This window comes from Cervus canadensis, chromosome 18, assembly GCF_019320065.1.
Source record: "Cervus canadensis isolate Bull #8, Minnesota chromosome 18, ASM1932006v1, whole genome shotgun sequence".
NCBI lineage: Eukaryota > Metazoa > Chordata > Mammalia > Artiodactyla > Cervidae > Cervus > Cervus canadensis.
In genome coordinates this window covers 13,633,551-13,653,773 of record NC_057403.1, presented here as the reverse complement: position 1 = coordinate 13,653,773, position 20,223 = coordinate 13,633,551, and the positions used below count along the sequence as shown (strand labels likewise).

The window sequence follows — 20,223 nt, the reverse complement described above, 5'->3', positions numbered from 1 at the left end:
TCTACCTCCACAAATTTATATATTGAAATCCTAATGTGTAGTAGACCTCGGAATACGATCTTATTCGGAAATAGTTTACGCCCCCATGACCTCCTCACTCAGTACTCCAGGAATCTGGGAACCTCCCAGGCTTGTAGGTCTTGGATTTGGGCATTGAATTTATCAAATTGTCCCAGAAAGTGGACAAATAACTCGTATATTTATGCTACTTATTTATGTTTTTATTGAGGTATACTTGATTTTCAGTACTACATTAGTTTCAGGTGCACAACACAGTGATTCAAATTTTTTATGGGTTACATTCGGTTTAAAGTTTTTACGAAATACTGGCTGTCGTCCCTGTGCTGTACAATATAGTCTCGGAGCTGTTTTGTTTTATACATAGCTAGTTAGTAAGGCACATGCATTTTTAGATGAGGAAACAGGCTGATCCATTTGAAAGACACACAGAGGACCCAGGTCCCGAAGGACAGCGGCCCCCTGGGATCCTGGGTCGGACTTTGAAGCTGAGCGAATGTGACGTCATTGGAACCGCGTGTAGGCTCCGCCCCCGAGGCCCCGGCCACGCCCCGGCTCCAAAGACTACCTTTCCCCGCTGCAGCTGCGCTCGCAGTCGGTCCCCATAGGACCCGCCCCTGGAGGCCCCGCCCCCGAGGCCCCGGCCGCTCCCCGGCTCCAGAGACTACCATTCCCAGCAGCAGCTGCGCTCGCAGTCCGTCCCACGGGCCCCGCCCCGCCCCGCCCCTTCCGGAATCGCGGGGTTCCCGCGGCGTGCGCCCTTCCGCACGTGGGGCCCGGGCGGCGCGCTCCTGGGGCAGACGCCGGGCGCGGGCGTGCGGGCGGCTGCGGTCAGACTCCCACTCCGGCCAGGCATGAGCCGCTACGTTCTGCCGCTGTCCGTGCTGGGCACGGTCGTGGGCGGCGCCGTGCTGCTCAAGTGAGTTCGCGCGGGTCTCTCAGGCGCGGTAACGGCGGGCCGGTGGGCTTGGACAGGGAGGGAGGGCCGGGTGGAGATCGCCAGCTCCTCGCCCACCCGGGAGTCCTCCTGTCCACTCATCCAGCAGTGCTCCCAGAGAATGCGGGGACGAGCCTGGGCCCCGAGCGGGCAGGTCACGGCCCAAGGTCGGCCAGAGAAAGGGGCGGATCCGGGCCCTGGTAAACATTTTGGTCTACTTGCTTCCGGACCTTTAAAGGATTAGTTAATTCGTTCGGCAGATACCTACTGAGCACCTCCCATATGTCACGTCCTGGCCCAGATGCAAGGAACGTGTATGTCACCTAAGCTCTCATTGTCCGGAATCAGAGAAACAAATTAGAACTGTCCAATTCAGTCAATGAAAAGATCTTTATTGCGTGGGATATACACATACGACAGTTCTTTCCTGTGGTTACTGGGCTAATTCACTTAATCAAGGCGGGGTCTAAGAGGTACAAACTATTAGTTATAAAATAAACTACAAGGATATATTGTACAACCAGGGGAATATAGCAAATTTTTTATAATTGATATAAATGGAATATAACCTTTAAATATTGTAAAGCATTATGTTGTACACCTGTACTGTATATAATATTGTATATCAACTATTGTTCAATATAAAACCCCCCCCCCCCACTCCAAACTACAATACAGCAGCCAAATATTCCATAGCAGCACCATTCAGTAGAACTTTCTGTGAAGATGGAAATCTTTTACATTCGCCCTGGCTATTACAAGCCATGCGGTGTGACTACTGAGCACCTAAAAATATAACCGTGTTATGCTTGTAGTAACAGTATTATACTGTACACTTAAAAATTTGTTAAGACTGTAGACCTCATGTTAAGTGTTCAGGATTAGCAATATGTATTTTATTACAGTTACTCAAGATATTAGCTGGGACTTAGGCCAGAAAGTGATTGCAGTATTAAAGTATCTTTTTTTCCTCTCTCATAAGGGGTTGAAGGATAGACTGTTAATCTCTTTGAATAAATATGTTTGGGCTTGTTCATCTGCTCTGTGATGAGGCTTCGTTTTGAACTTGTTCCTCCTGATCCAATAAAGTCTTTTGTGTAGCTGGCTGGTATCTTGTTTTTTTATAAACTCCTGAATTGTAAATATTAACCACCTATTTTTTGAAGGCTCTAAGAAATGGAAATAATTTTTCCTTATAATAGAAATCTTCGGGAAATTTCCTGGTGGTCTGGGGGTTAGGACTTGGCGCTTTCACTGCCGGGCCCTGTGTTCAGTCCTTGGTTGGGGAAGTAAGAACCCTCAAAGCAGAAGGCGTGGCCAAAAAATTCATCGGCTGCTGTTTTTATTTTTATTCATGCTGATGTCTGTTAGTTCTGAAAAAGCTTAAAAATAATACTAATAAAAAATACCAGCTTGGGAAGAATAAAAGAAAGCTGAATGCCCTGGTTGGGGATGGGGAATATGACTATTTTTAATTAAAAATGACCCTCTTGTCTGGAGAGGACACTGTTTCTCTGGCCAGCTTCCTGTTGGTGACATTTAGTTTCCAGTGTTTAGCCTCTGGAGTATGGACACAGTCGCAGAATAAGGCCCTCCTGCCCTCTCTTCTGGGTACATCCTAATGCCCAGAAAGTATGACTGTTTCCTTACCTGTCCAAGGGGACTCTGCAGATGCCACTGAGGACCTCCATGATGGGAGATGATCACCAGGTGGCCCCAGCGTCGTCACAACGGTACTCACAAGAGGGAGGCGGGGGAATCAGAGCCAGGGACTTGACGCTGCTGTGTTGCTGACTTTGAAGGCAGGGGAAGGGGCCACGAGCCCAGGGATGCAGGCGGCCCTTAGAATCTGGAAAAGGCTCGGGAACAATTCTCAATTCTCCCTTGCGCCTCCAGGAACACAGCGCTGCCGACATCTCGGTTTTAGCCTGTGAGACCCGTCTCGGACTCTGACCCGCAGACTCTAGGGAAACACCACTGTGTGGTTTTCACCCACTGAGTTCCTAGTGACATGTTACAACAGCCGGAGGGGTCGAACACAGGGGTCTTTATCAGCTAACGATGGTTATGATGAGGAGGCTCCCCAACACCGGTGGTGTTGAGTAACCACAGGGCTCCCTTGGGTTGTGTGATGTTGTTCCCATCTTTCCGCTGGGGGAACACAAGCTCAGAGCGGTCCCTTGCCTGAGATCGTAACTGTCAGGGGTCCCTGTGGTGAGAGTGGACAGACAGATGGAACTGACCTCCCGTTTCCTACCTCCAGGGACTTTGTCGCCGGCGGGGCTTGTCCCAGCAAGGCCACCATTCCTGGGAAGACTGTCATTGTGACTGGTGCCAACACGGGCATTGGGAAGCAGACCGCCCTGGAGCTGGCCAAAAGAGGTGGGCACCTGCTTCTCGGCCCGGGGCTCGGGCGCAAGATCTGGTGGTGGACGATGGGATTCCCCTGGGGATGTTAAGATCTGGTGTTAAGACCTGGGGGTGGACGGTGGGATTTCCCTGGGGGTGTTAAGGCTTCTGATTCTTTCGGTTTTGCAAGTGGCAGAAACAAACGCAGGCTGGCTTAAGCCCCAGAGCCTGGTGTTCCTGGAAGGGGACAGGTGGGTCCAGGGGCTCAGAGGAGCCCGTGGACACTCAGCAGTTTCCGGTTTGGGTTTTTCTCTATCAGCCTCGCCCTCTCCTATGCTAGTTGGACTCACTCCCATTGACTGGGTCGGGGCCTGGGTCAGAGGTTGGGAATAAAAGACTTGACTTCCAGCTCTTCCAAGCTTACTGATCAGGTCTTTAATAGAATTCCCCCTTCGATTTGGGTCTGTTTGATGTTTTTCTCATGGTCAGAGTGGGCTTATGGAGATGTGTCCTCCTCAGCACACAGATCTCTCTCTTAAAAATTTATATATTTTTGGCCCCACTGTGTGGCATGCAGGATCTTAGTTCCCTGACCAGGGATCAAACTCGTGCCCCTTGCAACGGAAGCTCGGATTCCTAACCACAGGACCGCTAGGGGGTTCCCCACAGAGCTCTCTTGAATTTAGAATCGATGGGGTTTCTGGGGGGACAGGTAGGAGAGAGGGAGGCATCCCGGTTTTGTTTGAACAGCTGGACCAGAGTTGGGAGGGAGAGGCCGGGGCAGGCGTGAAGGCTGGGGGAGGCTGGGACCTCTCCTTGGGGGGTTGAGTTGTGGTGGGTCCCTGCTGGATCAGCCAGGCCCGAGCTGCGTGTTCGCCCCAAGGTTAGTGATGGGGGCCATGATGGGCGGTCCTCTGCCCCTGCGCCTCATCACACGGGGTTTCCCCAAGGGAGGGGCAGGTGTTCCTTTCAGGACCAGGCAAGACCGGAACTTGGGCCGACACACCCACCGCTGTCCAAGGGCCGGGCTGGCCCTGCGAGGACGGAGGAGCCCGGACTTGACGAGTTCTTCCCTGGACTGTGTGATGGGGCAGCTGGTGTGTAAGGTGGCTGGTCCACCCCAGGGGAGCCCCAAAGACCCACACAGTCAGCATCGTTGTTGCCCATCCTTCTCTCAGTCCCTGCTCCTTCTCACTTTTTTAATTTGAAAAAAGTTTTTTTTTTTTTTAACGGCTGTATTAGGATTTAATTCACACGTTTAAAATATACACTTCTGTGATTTTTAGTATATTCACAGAAATGTGCAACCATTACTGCTCTCCACTGTATAACATTTTTCATCACCCCCAAAGTAAAACCTGGGTCCTCTAAGCTATCATCCTCTTAATTTCCCACCCTCTGCAAAGCTAGGAAACCACTGATCTTCCTTCTGTGGATTTGCCTCTTCTGGGCATTTCAGATTAATGGAATCATACACTGCCCTTTTATGTCTGCTTCCTTTGAGTGAGTGAGCATCATGTTTGTGAGGCTCACCATGGTCTGGATGTTTTGTGATTTCCTTCCTTTTCATGGCTGAGTAATATTCCACTGATGGATAGACCATGTTTCCCTTATTCATGTACCCCTTAATAATTTTTTTTTTCCCCGACCCTGCCGCCTTCCTGCCCTATTCTTCCTCTCCCAACCTGCCCCCCTGCCCCCCTTAATAATTTTTTAAAAAATATTGGAGTATAGTTGATTTTGTGTTAGCTTCAGTTGTGCAGCAAAGTGATTCTGTTTTACATACACATGTATCTATTCTTTTTCAAATTATGTCCCATTTAGCTCATTGCAGAATACTGATCAGCATTCCCTGTGGCCTCCAGTAGGTCCTTGTTGGTTATCTATTTTATATACAGTCGTGTGTATATGTTAGTCCCAAACTCCCAATTTATCCCTCCCCTCCACGTTCATTCTTCCCTCGATGGACATTTGGGGCGTTTCTACCTCTGGCTGCTGGGAATGGTGCCGCTGTGTACGTGTGAGTACATGGTTTTGTAAGGACTTATGTTTTCATTTATCTTGGGTACGTACACTTAGGAGTGGATCTTTCTTATGTTTATTAAAAAAATTTTTTTCTCGTCTGGCTCTTCCAGGAGGCAACATCATTCTGGCCTGTCGAGACATGGAGAAGTGCGAAGCGGCGGCCAAGGAGATCCGAGGGGAGACCCTGAATCACCGCGTCAACGCCCGGCACCTGGACTTGGCCTCTCTCAAGTCCATCCGAGAGTTCGCGGCGAAGGTCGCTGAAGGTAGGACAGCGGCCGCTGGCCGTGCGAGGGAGGGCTTGAGCGGCCAGGCGGTGAGGAGGGGTCGCACCAGGCAGGTCCTAGAGCTGAGTGTTGGCCACTGGCTGTTTTTGTTCAGTCTTTGGGTGCAGATTTTACATTTTTTTCTTTTCGACATTTTCACGTTTATATATTTGTCATTTTTACATGTGGGAAAGCAAATCAAAGAATAACATTTCACGACATGTGACTATTATATGGAATTCAGATTGTGTTTTATTTTTTTGGCCACACTGCATGGCTTTTAGGGTGTTAGTTCCCGGGCCACAGATTGAACCTGCTCCCTGGGCAGTGAAAGCTCAGAGTCCTAACTCCTGGATCGCCAGGGGATTCCTGGAATTCAGATTTTAGTTTCCCTAAAGGTTTTTTTTTTTTTTTAAACTGGAGTATAATTGTTTACAATGTGTTTCTGCTGTAGAAGAATGTGAATCAGCTATATGTTCACACGTATCTCCATAAAGGGTCTTCCCTGGTGGCTCAGTGGTAAAGAACCCGCCTGTCAATGCAGGAGATGTGAGTTCAATCCCTGGGTCAGGAAGATCTGCTGGAGAAGGGAATGGCAACCCATTCCAGTATTGTTGCCTGGAGAATTCCATGGACAGAGGAGCCTGGCGGGCTATAGTCCATGGGGTTGCAAAGAGTCGGACAGGACTGAGTGACTCAACGACAACAAAATCATCCCTGTAAAGTTTTATTCACACACAGCTGGGCCCATCCAGCTGTTTCCATTTTGTCTGTGGCTGCTTTAGTCCTGCGAGGGCAGAGCTCAGTGGAGACAGACCAAATTGCCTGCAAAACCAAAGGTATTTGCTGCCTGGCCCTTTACAGAAGAAGGTTACCGAGTCCCGCTCTCCAGGAAACCCAAGTCCTTCTGTCTGAGCTGGGCCCCTGGGAGAAGCAGAGGCCGGGAACGGATTTGATGTGTAGGGAGGCAGAGGAGGAGTTAACCGGGAGGAGAAGGGCAGAAACACCGAGTCACCCACTGTTTGCTCAGGCTATCTGGCGCTGAGGTGACTCCGGGGACACAGACATGAGTCAGATTCAGGCTCTGTCTCTGGAGTGACCAGGCCGTGTCGGCCGTGAGGACAAGTGACTCAGAGGGGACCTGCAGGCGTGATGCGGAGCACCCAGAAACACCCACCTTCTCCGCTGGGCGTTTCCTGCTGCAGATCCAGAAATCAGGCTGGCGTTTCTTTGCACTTCCATCTCCCTGATGGCTGACTCACTCTTCCTGCTGCTTGCCACACGGTCTCGGAACCGATTACATATTTATTTATTTTCCGAACAGGAATAAGATTTGCAAGCTTAAACGTTCAGAAAGTGCAAATGGGGATACAGGAGAACATCTTCCTGGCACACCCGCCACCCGCTCCCTGGATGCTGTCCTCAGATGGTTCACTGCTTCCCCTGCTCTGTGTCCTCTGGGGACCGTTTCTGCGTGCATAAAGCCAGCGGGGGACACACCTGCCCGTGGGTCTTTTGTATAAACCACAGCCTGTTACACAGCCCGTCCTGCCCCTTGCTGTTTGTCCCCCGTTTTCCCCGGGAGATCAGTGCGGGCGGAACTTTTTCCTTTGATTGTGTGTCTGTCTTGTGTATGTTTGTTTCTTTCCCTGCCACTGTGGGACTTGCAGGATCTTAGTTCCCGACCAGGGATTGAATCCATGAGCCTTGCTGTGGAAGCGTGGAGTCCTAACCACTGGACGCCAGGGAATTCCTGTGTGCGTGTGTGTGTTTAAATTTTTATTGAAATATAATTGACTTACAGTGTTTTGTTAGTTTCAGGTCTGCGGCAAGCTTGAGCTCTGATTTACTTACATACACACGTGAATGCTCACACAAATATATGTTTTTTAAGATTCTTTTCTATTCTAGAGTATTATAAGGTATTGAGTATAGTTCCCTGTGCCATACAGAAGGTCTTTGTTGGTTATCTATTTTATATGTAGTAGCGGGTATGTGTTAATCCCAGATTCCTAATTAACCCCTCCCCCTGCACCTTGGTAACCGTTTTTGATGTAAGTTTTTGGTAAGTTTTTGATGTCTGTGAGTCTATTTCTGTTTTGTAAATAAAGTCATTAGTATCCTTTTTTTTTAAGATTCCATTTTTAAGTGAGAGGATGAGATGGTTGGATGACATCATTGACTCAATGGCCATGAGTCTGAGCAAACTCTGGGAGATAGTGAAGGACAGGGAAGCCTGGCGTGCTGCAGTCCATGTGGTCGCAGAGTCGGATGCAAACTTAGTGACTGAACAATGACAACATATAAGTGATATCATATAATTTTGCCTTTCTCTGGCTCACTTCACCTAGTATGATGATCTCTAGGTCGGTCTCTGTTGCTGCAAATGGCATTATTTCATTCTTTTTTATGGCCGAATAATATTCCATTGTACTATGTCTTCTTTATCCATTCCCCTGTTGATGGACACTTAAGTTGCAGAAAGTACTTTTTGAGTGGATGAAGCCATCCCACCTGGTTCTGTTACCCATTTCACAGAGGGGGAAACTGAGTCCCATTTGTCCTCACCCCTGTTTTCCAGAGGAGGAGCATGTTCACATCCTGATCAATAATGCGGCTGTGATGCGGTGCCCCCACTGGACCACCGAGGACGGCTTTGAGATGCAGCTTGGCGTTAACTACCTGGGTGAGGCTGCGGGCTGAGTGGCATCAGCCTGAGATGTGGGTGAGGGCCCCCATGGACTAGACGCAGGCTCCGGGAGGGGTCTTCCTCCACTCTCCAAGGCGGCCATGCGTGGGGTCACTTGGCAGCTCGGGGAGCCCCCTGTTCACGGCTGGACCTTCAGTCCTTCGGACCTTTCATCAGGCTCTTGGCCTCTTGTCCCTTTGTCTGTCTGTCCTCCAGTCTCTGTCCTTCACTTGCTGTGTCTGTTTATCTGTTGTCACTCTGAGCCCATCAATAGGGCTGAGGGACATCGGGTAGACATCAGTCATACGGGATTAGGGGCTACCCTAATGACCTCGTTTAAACTTTATCACCTTTCTGTAGAACCTCTCTCCAAATAAGGTCACACTCCAAGGTACTGGAGGGTAGGACTTTTTTTTTAGGGGTACTTGGGAGGTGACATGGCTTCCCTGGTGGTTCAGGTGGTAAAATATCTCCCTGCAGTGCAGGAGACCCGGGTTCGATCCCTGGGTGGGGAAGAGCCCTTGGAAAAGGGAATGAGCAACTTGAGCACGCACAATTCACCCGTAACACGTGTGACTATCTTCATCCTCTACTGGCTGGGACTCAGTTATGTGACCTGGTGGAGCTGCAAGGGAGACTGGGAAATGTCGTCTTTTACTGGGCAGTCTCACGGGTAACCCCAAATTCTATCACTGGGAAAGAAACGGAGAGAGGATTTTGAGAGACAGACGGCCCTCATAGAGGGTTATCACAGGACTTTGTGATAATTAGTTGTGGGGACTGTCTTGTGCGTTGCAGGATTTTTTATTTTAGGTGCACCACAGGGCTTGTAGGATCTCAGTTTACTGGGCTGGAATTGCACCCAGGCGGCAGCAGTGAGATCCCAGCATCCTAACCGCGAGGCCCCCAGGCAACTCCTGTACTGGGGGATTTCTAGCCGCGTCCCTGGCCTCCACCCCTTAGGTTGCAGTAGCACTCCTTGTACGGTCCACAGCCGTGATGATCAAGATCGCCTCCAGACTTTGCCAAATGCCCCCTGGAGGGCAGGGGGGACCCTGCTGAGAAACATAGGTTATGGAAGGAGGCACTAAGGTGATGATGTTCTCAGTAGGGTCCTACGCCCGGGACAAGAATTCAGGAAAAGTTGTCTCTGTTTTCCTTCTTCCAGGCCACTTCCTTTTGACGAACTTGCTACTGGACAAGCTGAAAGCCTCCGCCCCTTCGCGCATCATCAACGTCTCGTCCTTGGCCCACGTTGCTGGGCACATAGACTTCGAGGACTTGAACTGGGAGAAGAGGAAGTACGACACGAAGGCGGCCTACTGCCAGAGCAAGCTGGCCGTTGTCCTCTCCACCAAGGAGCTGAGCCGGCGGCTGCAGGGTGCGTGTGGCCGAGCCTCGCTGGGCTCCCCTCTCCGTTGGCTCCGAGCCTGAAACGGTCCTGCCGTGACCCTGGGCGGACGGGAGGTCAGGCAGTGGCTCCAGGACAGCAGGCCAACCCATGCCACACGTCCCATCAGCTCCCCGCTGGTGCCCGAAGCAGACATCACTAATTGATCGCTGCACTCTCCTCTGCTCATCCCATGCAGGCACCTGAGCCTTTGCTGTTCCAGGCCAGTGGAGCTCTGGCAGCATCTGGAGATGCTTTTGGCTGTCCGTCTGGGGAAGAGGGGCTGGTTGGGAGATGTTCCAGGCATCTCGTGGGCAGGGGCCAGGGGTGGTGCTCAACATCCTGCAATGCACAGGATAAAGAATGATCCCAGCTCAGCGTCTGTAGTGCCAAAGCCGAAGAGCCTGCCCTTTGCCCTTGCTTCTCAAAGAGGGTCTGTGGACCGGCAGCGTGGGCTCACCTGAGCGCTTCTCATAATTGCAGCATCTCAGACCCCCCCCCGACCACTGCTTCAGAGTCTGGGTGTGGAGCCTAGCCGTCTGGGCTTCTCCAGCCCTCCAGGTGATGCTTACGCACTCAGGTTCAGAGGCTTTGCTTTGGGCAGCTGTGAGACAGCTGCCGTGCAAGATAAAAGCATGGATGTGAAAGTTTCAGAGCAGGAGGGTGATGTAGACTCGGGGGAGTCCTAGATTCCAAGGCGGGCAGCGTCAGCCTTCCGGGTAAGGGGTGGACCTGCCGTCTCTTTGCCTCACTCTTCCCTTCTGTCCCAGGCACGGGCGTGACTGTCAACGCCTTGCATCCCGGCGTGGCCAGGACAGAGCTGGGCAGACACACGGGCATGCACAGCTCCGCCTTCTCCAGCTTCACACTCGGTAAGTCCCCTCCCGGCCTGGGGTCCCTTACCTGAACCCCTGTCCTCCCAGCTTGGGGCCCAGAGCCCTCCCTCAGTGTATTAGGGTTTTCCAGGGAAACTGAACCAATAGGGTATACAGGGGTATTTAGAGAGATTGACTAGGAGGGTTTGGCTCATGCATCTGTGCGGGCCAAGAAGTCCCAGGACCAGCCCTGTATGTCGGAGGCCTAGGAACGCTGGCCCTGCACTTCCAGCCCAAACCCAAAGGCCCGAGGACCAGGGGAACCGCTGGTGTAAGTCTCAGGCTGACTTGAAAAGCCAAGAGGGGTGGACGTCCGGGTTCAACGTCCCACCAGTTAACTTCCCAGTGCCCGCCCACCTTGGGAGGGTGGATTTCACAGTCTACACACACCCTCACAGATACCCCGGAAACAGTATTCTCCCTGCTCTTTGGGCATCTCGTAGCTCAGTAAGTTCACACATACATTTTCTCTCTCTTTTACCTTTTGGCCGCTTTGCACATGGGATCTTAGTTCCCTGACAAGGAACGGAACCTGTGCTGCCTGCGTTGGTAGCTCCGAGTCTTAACCACTGGACCATCAGGGAAGTCCCCACACATAAAACTAACATCACACTCGGAGTCTGTCTCAGGGGCTTTTTCTGCTTTCCCCTGGGTCTTCCCTGGTACCAGCTCACATCATGTGTCTGTCCAGCTGCCAGCCTCAGAACACCCTGGGAAACAGGCCAGAGCCTTGTGTTGTTCAGTCGCTCAGTCATGTCCAACCCTTTGCGACCCCATGGACAGCAGCACGCCAGGCTTCCCTGTCCTTCACCATCTCCCAGAGTTTGCTCAAACCCCTGTCCATCGAGTCAGTGGTGCCATCCAAGCATCTCATCCTCTGTTGCCCCCTTCTCCTCCTGCCTTCAGTCTTTCCCAGCATCAGAGTCTTTTCTAATGAGTTGGCTCTTCATGTCAGGTGGCCAGATTATTGGGGCTTTAGCTTCAGCATCAGTTCTTCCAGTGATTGGTGAGAAAAGTGTTTCAGAGGAGGAGGTCATGGGGCTGACTGCCTGGAGTCCAGCCATGCGTGGGATAGCTCCAGTTTCATCCCAAACTGGCTGGGCCACCCAGGGAAGAGACTTCTTTCCAAATCCCTATTTCCTTGTCTGCCAATTAAGGCTCATAGTAGTACCTGTCTCACAGTGGGGAGGACTAGATGAGACCACCCTGAAGAGGGCCAGCACAGTGCCTGGCCCAGATTTAGGCTGAATAAATAGTGAGAGCTTTATAACTAGTGTTTGTTATCCTGGCACACATCTTAGTTGCTGGCGGCTAGGTATCAAGAATCTTAAGCTGAGGCTGGCACTGGAGATAACACACAAAAGTTAGTTTAAAGAGAGATCGGGGTGGTGGGAGTACTTCCTTGCTGGTCCAGTAGTTAAGACTCTGTGCCTCCACTGCGGGGGCCACAGGTTCAATCCCTGGTTGGGGAACTAAGATTCCATGTGCCACGCATGGCGCAGCCAAAAACAAAACAGAAAGAGAGATCGGGTGGGGTGAGGACTTGGACCTTCCATTTGCCTGGGAAAAGCCAGGGGGGCTTCCTGGAGGAGGCAGCTTTCAGGCTGGTTCCTGCATCTGGAGCTGGTTTGTCTGGGCAGGGAAGGGAGCTCCTGTGTAAGGAACCAGAGGGGCAGAGGCCTGGACGTGAGCTCCATCGGGCTCCAGGGACCCTTCTGGCTTTGGTGGGCCCTGAGCAACCCGGGGTGAGGTGGGCTTTCTGTACCTTCTTCTCTGAACGTCTGGACTGAACTCTCTGTGGACGGACTGCAGGGCCCATCTTCTGGCTGCTGGTCAAGAGCCCCCAGCTGGCGGCCCAGCCCAGCGTCTACCTGGCCGTGGCGAAGGAGCTGGAGGGTGTTTCTGGAAAGTACTTTGATGTACTCAAAGAGAAGGCTCCGGCCCCGGAAGCTGAGGATGAGGAAGTAGCCAAGAGGCTTTGGGCTGAAAGTGCCCGCCTGGTGGGCTTGGAGATGTCCCATGGGTCCACTGAGAGGGGACAGCCGCTTCCGGAATAACCGCTGGGAACCTGGCTGGAAGCCGCCAGGAAGGCAGAACCACTCCTGTGGCCGGCAACCAACCAAACCTAGCTGTCCTGCCCGCAGCATCCACCAGGTGGCAGTATTGACAAGGGCCCGGCTAGTCAGAGCTACGGGTTTCCCAGTAGTCATGTTTGGATGTGAGAGTTGGACCATAAAGAAGGCTGAGCACCGAGTCTTTTGAACTGTGATGCTGGAGAAGACTCTTGAGAGTCAACCAGTCCATTCTAAAGGAAATCAACCGTGAATATTCATTGGAAGGACTGACGCTGAAGCTGAAGCACCAACACTTTGGCCACCTGATGCAACGAACTGACTCACTGGAAAAGACCCTGATGCTGGGAAAGATTGAAGGTGGGAGGAGAAGGGGATGTCAGAGGGTGAGATGGTTGGATGACATCACCGACTCAACGGACATGAGTTTGAGCAAACTCTTGGAGACAGTGCAGGATGGGAAGCCTGGCGCGCTGCAGTCCGTGGGGCCGCAGAGTCAGACAGGACTGAGCGGCTGAACAACAAATTGCCCAAGGGTGCTGCCTGCCATGCCTGCGGCTCCCTCTAGGTGGTGGCGTTGCCTCTTCTGGCTGCAGTGGATCGGCCCCCAGGTGAGCACCCGGCCCGGGGCTGGCGGCACAGTGTGCCCTGCTGCCAACAGGTGAGGCGGGCCAGTGGACGCCTCCTTTGGGAATCCACACCAGGAGTTTTGGGGGTGGTGTCACCTGCCTCTGGTGGGGACCATGCCTGAGACAGGATGGCCCATGGGCAGGTTTGTCTGACGCCGCTTGAGTGGGTTCGTGGTCCTCTGTGTGACTGTGTGACCTCTGATCTCCTGTCTCAGCCTTGGCTTCCCCAGCCGTTCACTGGACTACCTCATCACATGGGGACGAGCTTCCCCTGGCTCATCACCTTCCTTGCCAGTGGCTATTTACTGAGGCCCTGCTGCATGCTGGACCCTGGCGAGGTGCTGGAGACGCCCCCTCAGGAACAGACCCTGTTGTTTCCATATCACACTGGTGACATCCCAGGGTGGGGGCGGGCAGTGAGGAACCGCTGAGGAGCCCGGAGGCCCGGGACCACGACCATCACCCCAGTTCCTGTGGGAGCTTCAGTCACAGACTCTCCAACTTGCTCTTTGATTAAAGAAAAGCAAAACTGTAACTGAGTCATAGGTTTCATTTTCTTCCTTTATGTGTGTGTGTGTGTGGCAGGGGCAGTGCTAAGGAGCTGGCCTGAAAGAACTTGTATTTATTACATTTAGAGAATGGGCTGTTGACTTAACTATCTCCAGGGCAGTAACTGGCTCAGAAGTTCAGACTTTTGGAGACTAAAGGGGCCCGTTCCTCCTTTCACGTGCTGACAGCCCTTGAGGTCTGGGCACCTTCCGACTTAGAAGCGGGGCTGATGCTCTGCTTGGGCACAGTGTGGGGGGGACCCCACGGAGCTCAGTTATCGAGGTAAAACGTGTCTTAACGTTCAAATGTTTAATACTTGGGAGAACTGTGGAGGCCACATCCTACGATGCGCAGAAGGGCAGAGAAGGACCCTGTCCCAAATGCCATCAGTGCCGAGGGGGTGGGTGGGAGGAGGAGCTGAAGACGCCCCAATGCTCCATGGACACGGCGAGTGTTGCTTCTGTTCCCACGTTGGGTGGACAATGGCCAGAGGACTGGTGTGGGGTGACCGGGCCCACCTCCCCCTCTGTGCCCGCTGTCTTCTCACTGTGTGGGCTGTACCTGGACACTCACTCCTTTTTTTTTTTGAAAGACAACGGGATTAAAATGAAAAAATTATTCGGTTGTGTCGGCCTCTTTCATTCGGGAGTGAGGGCTGTCTGCTGTGGTTGCTCCGTGGCAGGTGGGATCTTAGTTCCCCGACCTGGGCTCGAACCCACAGCCCCCACTCTGGAGGCGCTGGACCACCAGGGAAGTCCCTTCTCTCTTTTTTTTAAGGGCTTCTTGATACCGCTTGGCTCATCCAGACAATCCAGGATCGTCTTCCTCCTTTGACATTGGCTGTTAGGAACTTGAACCCATCATCCACCTTGCTCCCCCTTTGCCCTGTAAAGTAGAAGGTTCTGTGGATTAGATTGTGAACACTTGGGGGGCACCCACTTTTCTGCTGACCACACTGTTCTTTTCAAAATCCTTAAGCAAAAGTCCTTTCTGCTTAAATTAAGAGGAATCATCAGCTTCACCAAGGTTGTTGGCAAGCAGATCGACTGAAAAGAACAGATTTTTAAAATCACAAACTCCCCACTGCTTTCAAAAAAAAAAAAAATTGGGCTGTGTTAGCAAGAAGAGGGGCTGGAATTCAGAGTCTGAATCCACAGCTTGCTCTCTTTCTGGGGGGAGGGTTATATGTCCAAATGTCCGTGAGAACCTCTGACCGCACGGAGATTTGTCTGTTACGTACATGCAAGCAACCTGCGGCTCACAGCTGATGCTAACCACAAACCTTCACAACCAACATCCGCTTCCTTTCTGAAACTGAGAAACCCCGAAGGCCACAAGTGTTGAGTCACACATCAGCTTCACCCTCGGCTGCTTCTCTGAAGGCTTTGAGGTGGTTCACAAACCCAGCTACCGCCTTCAGACGGACGGAAGACAATCAAACCGATCTACAGCAAGACGGGGCAAAACAAAACCCAAACCTGCAGAAGGAGCCCAGGGAGCAGACTGTGGCAAAGTCGTGCACGGACCCGCCGTGGACGGGGTGCTCGGGTGGGCTCTTCACCACGGGAGACCAGGCCGGGGTCACGTCCTTCATGCTGCCCTTTGGGGCTCGGGAGCTGTGTCGGGATGGTTTGGACTGCCGATCACGGGACACGAAGGGTTTAAACTGAACTGACGTGTGCACACGACCATCTGTAAAGTAGATGGCTAGTGGGAAGCCGCTGTGTAGACAGGGAGCTCAGCTCAGCGCTCTGGGACGACCCAGAGGGCGGGATGGGGGTGGAGGGAGGTTCCGGAGGGAGGGATATATGTATGTGTATGGCTTCCCTGATAGCTCAGTTGGTAAAGAATCCGCCTGCAATGCAGGAGACCCGGGTTCCATTCCTAGGTTGGGAAGATCTGCTAGAGAAGGGACAGGCTACCCACTCCAGTCTCTGGCCTGGAGGATTCCATGGACTATATAGTCCATGGGGTCGCAGGGGTCGCAGAGTCGGATACAATTGAGAGACTTTCACTTCACATGGCTGATTCGTGTTGTTGTATGGCAGAAACTAACAAAACATTGTAGAGCAATTATATTCCAATTAAAAAACAAACAAACAGGGTTTAATCTGAGCTGACCTTCACCCTGGGCAAAAGCAAGAAGGAATTCCATTTCACAGAAGTACAAGCCCAGGGCTGTGGCAGGCTTTGGGTTCAGTACCATCCTGAGGATTCCTCCTGCAAGGCGGGGTCCAACAATTACTGATGTCACCCCGAGGCAGGGCTCTGTGGCCAGTTGAATGGAGGTGCTTCCCCTAAAAGGTACATCCGGCCCTCCCCCCGCGCCCCCCACCCTGTACCTCTGAATGGAACCAATTCGGAAAAAGGGTTTTTTAAAGATTTTTTTTGATGTGGAGCATTTTTAAAGTCAATAAGGAGTTCAGGATCTGAGCCACAGTCAGCTCCCGGTCTTGTTTTTGCTGACTGTGTAGAGCTTCTCCATTTTTGGCTGCAAAGAATATAATCAATCTGATTTTGGTGTTGACCATCTAGTGATGTCCACGTGTAGAGTCTTCTCTTGTGTTGTTAGAAGAGTGTGTTTGCTATGACCAGTGCGTTCTCTTGGCAAAACTCTGTTAGCCTTTGCCCTGCTTCATTCTGTACTCCAATGCCAAATTTGCCTGTTACTCCGGGTGTTTCTTGACTTCCTACTTTTGCATTTCAGTCCCCTATAATGAAAAGGACATCTTTTTTGGGTGTTAGTCCTAGAGGGTCTTGTAGGTCTTTATAGAACCGTTCAACTTCAGCTTCTTCAGCATTACTGGTCGGGTATAGATTTGGATTACTCTGGTATTGAATGGTTTGCTTTGGAAACGAACAGAGATCATTCTGTTGCATATTGGGCACCTACCAACCTGGGGAGTTCATCTTTCAGTGTCCTATCTTTTTGCCTTTTCATACTGTCCATGGGGTTCTCGAGGTAAGACTACTGAAGTGGTTTGCCATTCCCTTCTCCAGGGGACCACGTTTTGTCAGAACTTCCACCGTGACCCATCCGTCTTGGGTAGCCCTACACAGCATGGTTGATAGTTTCATTGAGATAGACAAGGATGTGGTCCATGTGATCAGATTGGTTAGTTTTCTATGATTATGCTTTTCAGTCTGTCTGCCCTCTGATGGAGAAGGCTAAGAGGCTTATGGAAACTTCCTGATGGGAGAGACTGACTGAGGGGGAAACTGGGTCTTGTTCTGCTGGGCAGGGCCATGCTCAGTAAATCTTTAATCCAATTTCCTGTTAATGGGCGGGGCTATGTTCCCTCCCTGTTATTTGACCTGAGACCAAACTATGGTGGAGGTAATGAAGATAATGGCAGTCTCCTTCAAAAGGTCCCATGCACTAAGACCATTCAGGTGTGACCTAAATCAAATCCCTTACGATTATACAGTGGAAGTGACAAATAGATTCAAGGGATTAGACCTGATAGAGTGCCTGAAGAACTATGGATGGAGCTTCATGACTTTGTACAGGAGGCAGTGATCAAGACCATCCCCAAGAAAAAGATGCAAAAAGGCAAAACGGTTGTCTGAGTAGGCCTTACAAATAGCTGAGGAAAGAAGAGAAGCGAAAAGCAGAGGAGAAAAGGAAAGATATACCCATTTGAATGCAGAGTTCCAAAGAATAGCAAGGAGAGATAAGAAAGGCTTCCTCAGTGATCAGTGCAAAGAAATAGAGAAAAATGATAGAATAGGAAAGACTAGAGATCTCTTCAAGAAAATTAGAGATACCAAGGGAACATTTCATGCAAAGATGGGCTCAATAAAGGACAGAAATGGTATGGACCTAACAGAAGCAGAAGATATTAAGAAGAGGTGGCAAGAATACACAGACGAACTATACAAGAATATCTTCACAACCCAGATAATCATGATATTGTGATCACTCACCTAGAGCCAGACATCCTGCAATGCGAAGTTAAGTGGGCCTTAGGAAGCATCACTAGGAACAAAGCTAGTGCAGGTGGTGGAATTCCAGTTGAGCTATTTCTAATCCTAAAAGATGATGCTGTGAAAGTGCTGCACTCAATATGTCAGCAAATTTGGAAAACTCAGCAGTGGCCACAGGACTGGAAAAGGTCAGTTTTCATTCAAATCCCAAAGAAAGGCAATGCTAAAGAATGCTCAAGCTACTGCACAATTGCACTCATCCCACACGCTAGTAAAGTAATGCTCAAAATTCTCCAAGCCAGGCTTCAGCAATACGTGAACCGTGAACTTCCAGATGTTCAAGCTGCTTTTAGAAAAGGCAGAGGAACCAGAGATCAAATTGCCAACATCTGCTGGATCGTCGAAAAAGCAAGAGAGTTCCAGAAAAACCTCTACTTCTGCTTTATTGCCTATGCCAAAGCCTTTGACAGTGTGGATCACAATAAACTGGAAAATTCTGAAAGAGATGGGAATACCAGACCACCTGACCTGCCTCTTGAGAAATCTGTATGTAGGTCAGGAAGCAACAGTTAGAACTGGACATGGAACAATAGAGTGGTTCCAAATTGGGAAATGAGTACGTCAAGGCTGTATATTGTCACCCTGCTTATTTAACTTATATGCAGAGTACATCATGAGAAATGCTGGGCTGGAAGAAGCACAAGCTGGAATCAAGATTGCCGGGAGAAATATCAATAATCTCAGATATGCAGATGACACCACCCTTATGGCAGAAAGCGAAGAAGAACTAATGAGGCTCTTGATGAAAGTGAAAGAAGAGGGTGAAAAAGTTGGCTTAAAACTCAACATTCAGAAAACTAAGATCATGGCATCTGGTCCCATCACTTCATGGCAAATTAATTGGGAAACAGTGGAAACAGTGAGAGACTTTATTTTTGGGGGCTCGAAAATCACTGCAGATGGTAACTGCAGCCATGAAATTAAAAGATGCTTACTCCTTGGAAGAAAAGTTATGACCAACCTAGACAGCAGAGACATTACTTTGCCAACAAAGGTCCGTCTAGTCAAAGCTTTGGTTTTTCCAGTAGTCATGTATGGATGTGAGAGATGGACTATAAAGAAAGCTGAGTGCCGAAGAATTGATGCTTTTGAACTGTGGTGTTGGAGAAGACTCTTGAGAGTCCCTTGGACTGCAAGGAGATCCAACCAGTCCATCCTAAAGGAGATCAGTCCTGGGTATTCATTGGAAGGACTGATGCTGAAGCTGAAACTCCAATACTTTGGCCAGCTGATGGGAAGAACTGACTCATTGGAAAAGACCCTGATGCTGGGAAAGACTGAAGGCAGGAGAAGAGGGTGACAGAGGATGAGATGGTTGGATGGCATCACCGACTCAATGGACATGAGTTTGAGCAAGCTCCAGGAGATAGTGAAGGACAGAGGAGTCTGGTGTGTTGAAGTCCATGGGGTCGTAAAGAGTTGGACATAACTCAGAGACTGAACAAGTCACAGAGGTGATGTTATTTGTTACAGGGGTTGGAGGAGCCTAACGCAATCTCTTTGGTGGAGGGTCACGAGGTGGCTACCAGAGCCAGTTTGGTCCACTTGCTTTCTTGTGTGTTTTTTTTTTTTTGTCCAGTGAGGGAGAGAGAAGTACTTCTCTTTCATGCTTCTGATTGGCCGTCTCAAGTCATGTGCTCATCTTGCGTGCGTGCTCAGTTGTGTCTGACTGTGTGACCCCATGGACTGCAGCCCACCAGACTCCTCTCTCCATGGAATTCTCCAGGCAAGAATACTGGAGTGGGTGGCCATTCCCTTCTCCAGGGGATCATCCCAACCCAGGGATGGAACCCGTGTCTCCTGCATTGCAGGCAGATTCTTTACCATCCAAGCCACCAGGGCAGCCCTTGATCAGTACAAAATGTAGCTTAAGACGGTTGGTGAAAGATAGCATCTTAGGAGGGAACTGTGGTTTACGCTGTGGCTCATCAAGTGTAGTGAACCACAGCGCTGTGACCAGGCTTGGGCAGGTTTTCTGTTTATCTCCCCTGTTACACTCTCCATTAGACACCTCCCCAGGGCAGAAGCTCCTTGTCGGTTTCTGTTCAGCTTACAGCAGCAGACTCAGCAATTCCTCCCTCAAAATGTAGCCTACAAATCTACATGCACGGGGGAAAGCTGATGTGTAAAAGAACGTTGATTGCACTTGTAAAAAAGTGCATTGATTGCCTTCGTTTAACACAGAAAGGCTGGAGAATATGTAAAAGTTAGCCATATGGCTTAAGCAAATAATGGTGCGTTCAAGGAAGGAAACATTTTGCAACCATTCAGTAAGCACAAGCCCTGTTTTCCTGTTATTTTTAAACAGGTTGTCTGGGAGAAGAGTTCAACGAGGACATTGTGAAATGTGGGTGGGTGGGACTTAGGGAGGATCCCAGCCAGTGGGGACATCATGGTACCTGCAGCAAGGTAGTAGGAAGGGGCGGGAGGTAAACAC

At 50.6% G+C, this 20,223-nt stretch overlaps 1 protein-coding gene across 1 annotated transcript; it reads left to right on the top strand.

Annotated features, from left to right (window-relative positions):
- Positions 1-739: 739 nt before the first annotated feature.
- RDH13 (retinol dehydrogenase 13) lies at positions 740-13,785 on the top strand. The gene is made up of 7 exons (XM_043437593.1): positions 740-937; positions 3,219-3,337; positions 5,440-5,595; positions 8,177-8,281; positions 9,453-9,665; positions 10,445-10,546; positions 12,362-13,785. Exons 1-7 carry the CDS (start codon positions 873-875, stop codon positions 12,604-12,606), a joined length of 1,005 nt encoding a protein of 334 aa, XP_043293528.1. The 5' UTR covers positions 740-872; the 3' UTR covers positions 12,607-13,785.
- Positions 13,786-20,223: the final 6,438 nt, after the last annotated feature.

Coding starts and splice junctions, on each gene's coding strand:
- RDH13 (XM_043437593.1), top strand. CDS start 873: ATGAGCCGCTACGTTCTGCCGCTGTCCGTGCTGGGCACGGTCGTGGGC. Junction 5,596..8,176: donor CGCGGCGAAGGTCGCTGAAG/GTAGGACAGCGG, acceptor CCTGTTTTCCAG/AGGAGGAGCATGTTCACATC. Junction 10,547..12,361: donor CTTCTCCAGCTTCACACTCG/GTAAGTCCCCTC, acceptor GACGGACTGCAG/GGCCCATCTTCTGGCTGCTG.